At 45.8% G+C, this 10,348-nt stretch overlaps 1 protein-coding gene across 2 annotated transcripts; it reads right to left on the reverse strand.

Annotated features, from left to right (window-relative positions):
• Positions 1-353: 353 nt before the first annotated feature.
• C2H19orf53 (chromosome 2 C19orf53 homolog) lies at positions 354-5,261 on the reverse strand. 2 transcript variants are annotated; one of them, XM_044282790.1, is made up of 3 exons: positions 5,103-5,261; positions 3,446-3,501; positions 354-670 (listed from the first exon to the last, which is right to left on the reverse strand). In XM_044282790.1, exons 1-3 carry the CDS (start codon positions 5,179-5,181, stop codon positions 524-526), a joined length of 282 nt encoding a protein of 93 aa, XP_044138725.1. In that variant the 5' UTR covers positions 5,182-5,261; the 3' UTR covers positions 354-523. The 2 variants fall into 2 exon arrangements, with proteins under 2 accessions (XP_044138725.1, XP_044138724.1); XM_044282789.1 differs by lacking the exon at positions 5,103-5,261 and adding an exon at positions 4,494-5,021 and having other exon boundaries at positions 585-670.
• Between the last annotated feature and the right edge of the window lie 5,087 nt (positions 5,262-10,348).

A 10,348-nucleotide genomic window follows, 5' to 3' on the forward strand; every position in this document is an offset into this window, starting at 1 on the left:
CAAACCCACAAACTCTTCTTCGTGATTCTTGCAGCGCCACTGGTAACACCTACACTGTTTATCCTCTGAATCTTTAAACTATCCAGTCAGACTGTGCAGGGACACACCCTCAACTGGTAACACCCAACGGTACCTTCATTGCAAACGGCTAACCATTCATTCATAACTTCTAGTAGGAGTAAGTCAGGAGCAACGCAACAGAGTCATAATAATAGATGCTCCAGAATTATTACATGGGGGTTGCAAGTAGTTCCCAAAACAGACATGTCAGGAGACGCCACCGCTACAGCGCTCTGCATGGGTAATATAGTCAGCCATGTTTCCCCTTACATTATACACATGATAACAGGAGCTGCCATTATTCCACTTTATTTTTTACAAAGGCTTCCTGTCCCTAAGAGCTTGCACTCCGTTCAGAGCCAAGAAGACCGCGACTTATAGATCTGTAATCATTAGAAAATCTGCATACATTCATTTCTGAAAATCCAATACACAATATATAAGAGCAAGTGGCGCCGACAGCTCATGCTTTACTTCCTCCAGCGGGGGCGCTCTTGTCTTGTTTGGCCGATTGCGGGGCCTTTAGGATGGCGAGTTTCTTGGGCATGTTGGCAGCGGCTTTCATGGTGACGTCATGCTCGATCTTATTTCGGATCTGAACTTCCAGGTTCTGGGGAAGGATGGACATGGGTTAGGAGGTATTTCATACACTGGGTGCACACTGCTGCAGTGCATGGTGGGAGCTGTGGTCTTCTACAACAGACTACAAGGAGAGGCGCTCGCTCTGGGGGACATGGACCATGTGCCTCATAACGCTTAAAGGGGGTATTCCCACATCAGACACTTACCATATAAAAGGGGAGCCCCACTCCTGGAACTGGGGGTCCGCCGTAGCTTGCACAGTTCTTTACATGACTCCTATACACTAACCCTGGGTTCACACCTGAGCGTTGCGCAAACGCGCGTTTTACGTGCGTTTTTTGTAATAGTAGACGCGCGTTTGTGTCATTGACTGCAGTGTCCTATGGCCACAAACGCGCGTCAAAACGCCCCAAAGAAGCTCAAGTACTTGTTTGAGCGTCGGGCGTTTTACAGCGCGTTCGTACGCGCTGTAAAACGCCCAGGTGTGAACCATTCCCATAGGGAAGCATTGGTTTTCATGTCTTGAGCGTTTTACAGCGCGTTTGAACGCGCTGTAAAACGCTCAGGTGTGAACCCAGCGTTAGAGGAATCCAGGAGGTCACATCTACATTCAGTGTTCTGCTGGCCACCTCAAAGGTGTGCGTGTGTAGTCTCCCAACACTGTATATTATACAGATATTGCAGATGCTATCGGTGTTCCTTAAATGTCTGAGATGAAAGTAACCTCCTTCTTGAATTTGCGCCCTTGAACATGTCGCCGGCTCAGAAGCCAAGCAGACGCCGAAGCCCCCAGGTATCTGGAGGTAAAGTCTGTGATCGGCGATGGCGCCGATCACAGACATTTAATCCCTTAGACACCGAATCAATTGTAACCACGGTATTTGGGAAGCTCCTGGGGCCCAATCGCAGAAATCAAGGGACACATTTTTTATTTATGGTAGCCACGAGCCTTTCAAAGGCTCTGCAGCTTGCCAAAGCCATGTACTAGGGCCGAAAGGATTACTCGATTGAATCGAGTAATTCTACACACAAAAAAAATAAAAATAAATCATTGATGCAAATTTTTTGTATTGAGGATTCGTTTGTGACCACGGAGCGGGAGTGAAGCGCTTGCTATTACTTACCGCTCCGTGGTCACCCGGCGGCCCGTACCGCGCTGCACTGGATCCTGATACATTGTCAGGTCATAGTGCGCGCTTACGTGCACTATGACCCAACACTGTGTGACGTCAGGATCCAGTGCAGCGCGCGGAGAAGAAGAGGAAGGAGCTGTGGAGCGGCGCCCCTTCAGAAAAGGTAAGTATTTTATTTCACGGGCGCTGGGGACATGGCACTGAAGGGGGACAGCCAGCAATGGATGGCATGGAGGGGCTGACCTGATGGCACTGGGGGAACTGATGCACTTGGGCTGATCACACAGGGGGGAACGGAGGGTGTTGTGGACTGGTGGGCAGGGGGTCTGATGAGTTTTTATAAAGGAAAACAGTCTATTAATTATTTTTTTCTTATTAGATCAATCATAAAAAATAGAAATTCGATAGAATACTTGATTACTGAAATAAATGTTTACTGCAGCCCTACCATGTACCTATGGAGCCCGGCCACAGACAGGACTCTACAGCAACACAGCGATTCCCTCATAGACTGCAGTGCTAATTCATTGCAGTCATAGGAGAAGCGATCTAATGATCACATGTTCAAGCCCAGTAAGAGGAATTAATACAAGTCAAAGCAAAAAGAAGTTTTTTAAAATATTTAAAAAAAAAAAAAAAAACATTTAAAATCATGGTTTCCCCATAATAAAAACAAGCAATAAAAAAATACTATAGAACTATTAATATAAACATATTTATTCCATACAGTGAACCCCTAACAGAAGAAAAAAAAAAAAAAAAAAAAAAAAACAGTACAGCATTTTTTCGTCACTACTCTGCATTCATCAGACACTTAGGACATATCCTGTGGCATAAAATGGTGACGTTCTTGAAACAAGGCTCTGACTATATGATTTGAAGCCTGAGGCTGCACTACTGAGATTCTGAAGACAACATGCCCTCTCTCTGTCATGGAGAGAGAAGTGCTAGCTTATACATGTAGTAGCAGATACCCGTGCGTCTGACAACACAGATAAGGCTACTTTCACACTAGCGTTGTTTAAATCCGGCGTTCAATGCCCGCCGGATCCGGAAAAACGTGTGAAAACGGATTACATTTGAATCCTGATCAGGATTTTGATCACAATGAAAAAAATGCATTAGAAAAAACGGATCCGCCATTTATGGACTATGGATTTACTAACTTTTTTTCAAATTTTTCGGGTTTAACATGCAAAAGCCGGATCCGGTTTGACTGAACACACGGCGCCGGATCCGGCATTAATGCAAGTCAATAGGAAAAGGGCCGGATCCGGCGTTCAGTCAAAGTGTTCAGGATTTTTGGCCGGAGGTAAAAATATAGCATGCTACGGTTTTCCGAAAAGCCTGATCAGTCAAAAAGACTGAACTGAAGACATCCTGATGCATCCTGAATGGATTGCTCTTCGTTCAGAATGCATTAGGATAAAACTGATCAGTTCTTTTCCGGATTTGAGCCCCTAGGACGGAACTCAGCGCCGGAAAAGAAGAACGCTAGTGTGAAAGTAGCCTAAGCTGGGACAGGAAAACTTGTCAGACTCTCAGCAGTGCAGCCTCAGACTTTAGGAAACTCTCCGGCTTCCCAGTACAGGATGGTGGGAGGCATAGGAGGAACGGCCTCACCCATGACAGGGGGCGACACCCACTAGGCCCGCTACTGGGTCACTCACCTTCTTCAGCTTCTGCTGGTGGATGATTCGGGATTTCTTGGGTGCGATGACTCGCGCTGTGGAAGACATTTACAGTTATTAGTGCCATGACCCGGGCCCGCGATCCGCTCCTTGCTATGGGGCAACTCTGACAACCCCCTAATATGAGCACATCCTTCCCCATTGTGTCCTGAGTCATGTGACCTATGATATAGGGGCACACCACCGCCCAGAACACCCCCTGGTTATATTACTAGGAGTTCAGCTAATATTCAAAATTAAAGGGCATGTCCACTTTTATGTAGATGTGCACTTCAGTATCCGGCGCGGGCGCAGTACAGTAAAGATGGCGTCAGCAGTTTCCTTCTATACTGGACACTGAAGCGCATGGTGCAGCACAAGACTTTAGGAAGAGTGCAAGTCTACACAAAAGTGGACTTGCCCTTTAATTTTAAATATTAGCCAAACTCCTAGTAATATAACCAGGAAGCAAAATGCCAACCAGGGGCGTTAGTGTGCCCCATTACTATATCTGGGCCGGACGTGGTGGCGTTTACACTGCCTGGTCCAGTCAAAGTGCAGAGGGCGCGGCAGTTGCAGAGAGAGCTGAGCCTCTAGGTGTAATGGTAACGCCCCCGTTGCACTTAGAGGCTCATTTGCATATAATAAAACATCATGTTTCTCAGCAATGCGGGCACATAGGAACATGGGACCAACACAGATGCCTTCAGCTGCTAAGTGCACATGTAACAGGTACAAAACTGCTGACAGATGCCCTTTAAAGGGTCCTTAAGCATCTGATCGGCGGGGTCTGAGAAGGCCTATGCTCACTGGGGTAGGGGAGCGGCAGTCCCATAGAGGTTAATGGACTGATGGGCCTGCAGGGAGCAGGGGTCGGACACTTATCCCCTCTTCACAACTTCCTAATATACTTTGCGATTCATTTCTTCATCATTAGTAAGAGTTCTGCTTGCTGTCAGTGAATGAGATCACAGCACAGCGAAGGCTTGTTACTATCCTCTGGGACTGATACATTGTAACAGAAGGCATACTACTACGTAAGACGTACATCCAGGTCCGATACTGGAGCTTTTTCTGCGGGTGCAGCTTGGTGAGGAGAGGAGCGGTGAGCACGCGGCTGCTCCGGAGCCCCATACGCAGCAGCGTTCTCTGCACCGTAGTCTTAGACACACGCCGGGTCGCCCCCTGGTTCATTCTGGCGGTCAGCTGCTCCACTGTAGCGTGCTCGTCCTCCCTCACGCACCCTCGGAGCCGGCGTTCGCCTTTCACATCGATGGCACGTGGCGCTCCGCAGTTTCCACGTCTCTTGTTCACAAGCGTGCCGTTTATCCACTCACCGTACACTTTCACCACGGCAGCGCGAGAACAGTTCACAAACTGCGCGGTCTCAGAAATACTGCCGCCCTTGGCCCGAAAACCAATAATCATCCCTTTCTGGAACTCGGATAAATCTCCCCTTTTACCCATGAGGGATGTGTGTGCAGGCAGCCTACCCCACACCTTATGTACCCACTGAGCCAGCTCACGTCACGTGACCCCACTCTGGTAGGAAGTGGTCATAATAATGTGACTGGACAGACTAACAGCACCAAACAACCAATCAGCATCCAGCCCCGACAGCAGGGCATGCTGGAAGATGTAGTCCCGGCCGTCTTACCTCCCTTCCTCATCCCTGCAGGCTTCTTAGCCGCATTCTTCTTGGGCTTGGCCTTCAGCTTCGGCGCCCCCTGAGCCATGATGACCCCCGTACCGGAAATCAGACCCGGCTGCAGCTCCTCCCCCAGCTCTCCTGGACGCCAGAATCTTCGGCTAAAGGACCTTTGATGATGTCATGACCATGTGATCAGGCACGTGTGTGGGCGGAGCCAGGCTGTAACGTGACACAGGAGAACACAGAGCACAGATGGGTGTATGAGCGCGGTGTGTGTGTGTAGTATGAGGATAGTACAGCTGTGTGTGTGTGCAGTGTATGAATAGCAGAGCTGTGTGTGTGTGCAGTGTATGATAACAGTGCTGTGTGTGTGTGCAGTATATGAATACAGTGCTGTCTATGAATAGCAGAGCTGTGTGTGTGCAGTGTATGATAACAGTGCTGTGTGTGTGTAGTATGAGAATAGCAGAGCTGTGTGTGTGCAGTGTATGATAACAGACTAACAGTGCTGTGTGTGTGTGTGTGTGTGTGTGATAATAGCAGAGCTGTGTATGTGTAGTATGAGGATAGTACAGCTGTGTGTGTGCAGTGTATGATAACAGTGCTGTGTGTGTATGAATACAGTGCTGTCTATGAATAGCAGAGCTGTGTGTGTGCAATATATGAATAACATTGCTGTGTGTGTGTGTGTGCAGTATACGAATAGCAGAGCTGTGTGCGTACAGTATATGAATAGCAGAGCTGTGTGTGTGTGCAGTATATGAATAACAGAGCTGTGTGTGTGTGCAGTATACGAATAGCAGAGCTGTGTGTGCAGTATACGAATAGCAGAGCTGTGTGTGCAGTATATGAATACAGTGTTGTCTATGAATAGTAGAGCTGTGTGTGTGTGCAGTATACGAATAGCAGAGCTGTGTGTGCAGTATATGAATACAGTGCTGTCTATGAATAGTAGAGCTGTGTGTGTGCAGTATAGGAATACAGTGCTGTCTGTGTGTATGAATAGCAGAGCTGTGTGTGTGCAGTATGAGAATAGCAGGACTGTGTGTGCAGTATGAGAATAGCAGGACTGTGTGTGCAGTATACGAATAGCAGAGCTGTGTGTGTACAGTATATGAATAACAGACTGGGTGTTTATGCAGTATATAATAGCAAAGCTGTGTGTGCAGCTTATGAATAGCTCAGCTATGTGTGTGCAGTGTATGAATAGCAGAGCTGGGTGTGTGCAGTATACAGTGAGGAAGAGAAGTATTTGAACACCCTGCGATTTTGCACTTAGAAATCATGGAGGGGTCTGGAATTCACATTGTAGGTGCATTCCCGCTCTGAGAGACAGAATAAAATAAAATAAAAATCCAGGAAATCACATTGTATGATTTATAAAGAATTATTTCTCTTGCTCTGCTGAACAGAAGTGTTTGAACACCTGAGAAAATCAGTGGTAATATTTGGTCCAGACGCCTTTGTTTGCAATTACAGAGGTCAAACGTTTCCTGTAGTTCTTGCCCAGGTTTGCACACACTGCAACTCCTCCACACTGATCTCCTCTACATCTGTCAGGTTTCAGGGATGACGCTGAGCAACACGGAGTTTCAGCTCCCTTCTGTGGCATTAGAAGACTTTTAGTCCAACCAGACTGTCTGTCTCTGTAATTCCTCTATCGCTTTTCTATGGAAACAGTAGGTTTAAAGAGCACAGCAAATAACTTCTTTATTAACTTCAACTTTTCTTCACATAGAAACACAGAAACATAGAATGTGTCGGCAGATAAGAACCATTTGGCCCATCTAGTCTGCCCAATATACTGAATACTATGGATAGCCACTGGCCCTATCTTATATGAAGGATAGCCTTATGCCTATGCCATGCATGCTTAAACTCCTCCACTGTATTTGCAGCTACCACTTCTGCAGGAAGGCTATTCCATGCATCCACTACTCTCTCAGTAAAGTAATACTTCCTGATATTACTTTTAAACCTTTGCCCCTCTAATTTAAAACTATGTCCTCTTGTAGCAGTTTTTCTTCTTTTAAATATTCTCTCCTCTTTTACCTTGTTGATTCCCTTTATGTATTTAGCAGTTTCTATCATATCCTCTCTGTCTCGTCTTTCTTCCAAGCTATACATGTTAAGGTCCTTTAATCTTTCCTGGTAAGTTTTATCCTGCAATCCATGTACCTAGTTTAGTAGCTCTTCTCTGAACTCTCTCCAAAGTATTAATATCCTTCTGGAGATATGGTCTCCAGTACTGCGCACAGTACTCCAAGTGAGGTCTCACCAGTGTTCTGTACAGCGGCATGAGCACCTCCCTCTTTCTACTGGTTATACCTCTCCCTATACACCCAAGCATTCTGCTGGCATTTCCTGCTGCTCTATGACACTGTCTGCCTACCTTTAAGTCTTCTGAAATAATTACTCCTAAATCCCTTTCCTCAGATACTGAGGTCAGGACTGTGTCAAATATTCTATATTCTGCCCTTGGGTTTTTACGCCCCAGGTGCATTATCTTGCACTTATCAACATTAAATTTCAGTTGCCAGAGTTCTGACCATTCCTCTAGTTTTCCAAAATCCTTTTCCATTTGGCGTTTCCCTCCAGGAACATCAACCCTGTTACATATCTTTGTGTCATCAGCAAAAAGACAAACCTTACAATCGAGGCCTTTTGCAATATCACTTATGAAGATATTAAACAGAAATGGTCCCAGTACAGATCCCTGTGGAACCCCACTGGTAACATGACCTTGTTTTGAATGTTCTCCATTGACTACAACCCTCTGTTGTCTGTCACTCAGCCACTGCCTAATCCACTCAACAATATGGGAGTCCATGCTCAATGACTTGCTACAGTACATACAGTACAGACCAAAAGTTTGGAAATATATACATAGCAAAAAAGTGTGAAACAACTGAAAATATGTCATATTCTAGGTTCTTCAAAGTAGCCACCTTTTGCTTTGATTACTGCTTTGCACACTCTTGGCATTCTCTTGATGAGCTTCAAGAGGTAGTCATCCTGAAATGGTCTTCCAACAGTCTTGAAGGAGTTCCCAGAGATGCTTAGCACTTGTTGGCACTTTTGCCTAAACTCTGCGGTCCAGCTCCCCCAAACCATCTCGATTGGGTTCAGGTCCGGTGACTGTGGAGGGCAGGTCATCTGGCGCAGCACCCCATCACTCTCCTTCATGGTCAAATAGCCCTTACACAGCCTGGAGGTGTGTTTGGGGTCATTGTCCTGTTGATAAATAAATGATGGTCCAACTAAACGCAAACCGGATGGAATAGCATGCCGCTGCAAGATGCTGTGGTAGCCATGCTGGTTCAGTATGCCTTCAATTTTGAATAAATCCCCAACAGTATCACCAGCAAAGCACCCCCGCACCATCACACCTCCTCCTCCATGCTTCACGGTGGGAACCAGGCATGTAGAGTCCATCCGTTCACCTTTTCTGCGTCGCACAAAGACACGGTGGTTGGAACTAAAGATCTCAAATTTGGACTCATCAGACCAAAGCACAGATTTCCACTGGTCTAATGTCCATTCCTTGTGTTCTTTAGCCCAAACAAGTCTCTTCTGCTTGTTGCCTGTCCTTAGCAGTGGTTTCCTAGCAGATATTCTACCATGAAGGCCTGATTCACACAGTCTCCTCTTAACAGTTGTTCTAGAGATGTGTCTGCTGCTAGAACTCTGTGTGGCATTGACCTGGTCTCTAATCTGAGCTGCTGTTAACCTGCGATTTCTGAGGCTGGTGACTCGGATGAACTTATCCTCCGCAGCAGAGGTGACTCTTGGTCTTCCTTTCCTGGGGCGGTCCGCATGTGAGCCAGTTTCTTTATAGCGCTTGATGGTTTTTGTGACTGCACTTGGGGACACTTTCAAAGTTTTCCCAATTTTTTGGACTGACTGACCTTCATTTCTTAAAGTAATGATGGCCACTAGTTTTTCTTTACTTAGCTGCTTTTTTCTTGCCATAATACAAATTCTAACAGTCTATTCAGTAGGACTATCAGCTGTGTATCCACCTGACTTCTCCACAACGCAACTGATGGTCCCAACCCCATTTATAAGGCAAGAAATCCCACTTATTAAACCTGACAGGGCACACCTGTGAAGTGAAAACCATTTCAGGTGACTACCTCTTGAAGCTCATCAAGAGAATGCCAAGAGTGTGCAAAGCAGTAATCAAAGCAAAAGGTGGCTACTCTGAAGAACCTAGAATATGACATATTTTCAGTTGTTTCACACTTGTTTGTTATGTATATAATTCCACATGTGTTAATTCATAGTTTTGATGCCTTCAGTGTGAATCTACAATTTTCATAATATAGATAGGTCCGGCAGCACTCCTATGTCCAAAAAACAACCAATTTGGAAAGTCCATATATTATACCTTAGTCACGGTAATGTTGGTGCCAGCAGATCGGGATCCTGGCCGTTGATCCACCGTCAAATAGCAATGAAAAGAAATCCGCAGCACTCGTCAGATAATCGTGAAAAAAATGGATTTATTCCATAAAGCAGCAAGGAAATGCGACGTTTCGACCGTTCCCGGTCTTTTTCAAGCAATAAAGTGAATACAATAATATGTGTCTTATATAGTGCCTAATCAATTACCTGAGCCCTCCCCCAGGTACAACCGTTAATTACATTGGTGCATATACAAAGTCATTAGCCAGTGTCCTCTTCCATCTCGTACTCCCTAATGCTGATGTCCCCAAGATCATGTAGCAGATTGTCCAGTATATATGGCCAACGGACATGTCCAGTATGGGGGGTGAGTCCTTCCCATGCTCTGTTACCTGTTAATAGAAAAACATGGCTGATGAATGTATGTATTCGTGGTGCCACGGGAGTCATTGTCATTGAATTTGACTGGCACCCGGAGTACCTACGAGATTCTAAAAATTCCTGGTGGAAGGCATCTGCCCCATCAAGTGGCGCTGATGGGACAAGATTGCCTCTATAAAGGAATGACAGTTTGGGATATGATGACCTCAGAAGGGTGTATTGCTGAGGAGATATGGCAATTACTCTGGAGGAATCATGTCAAGAAAAATGGACTTTCCAAATTGGTTGTTTTTTGGACATAGGAGTGCTGCCGGACCTATCTATATTGTTGCTATGGCCTTTTTCCGAGCGTGCACACTTTGATATGGACTTTTTTTTCTACATTTTGAAAGAAGATAAAAGTATTTTGCTAAAAATGGCAACAGCGAGGAGTTCAGTCTACACGGAGGAGGAGGTGACCAGGA

The sequence above is a fragment of the Bufo gargarizans genome, chromosome 2 (genome assembly GCF_014858855.1).
Source record: "Bufo gargarizans isolate SCDJY-AF-19 chromosome 2, ASM1485885v1, whole genome shotgun sequence".
Taxonomy (NCBI): Eukaryota; Metazoa; Chordata; class Amphibia; order Anura; family Bufonidae; genus Bufo; species Bufo gargarizans.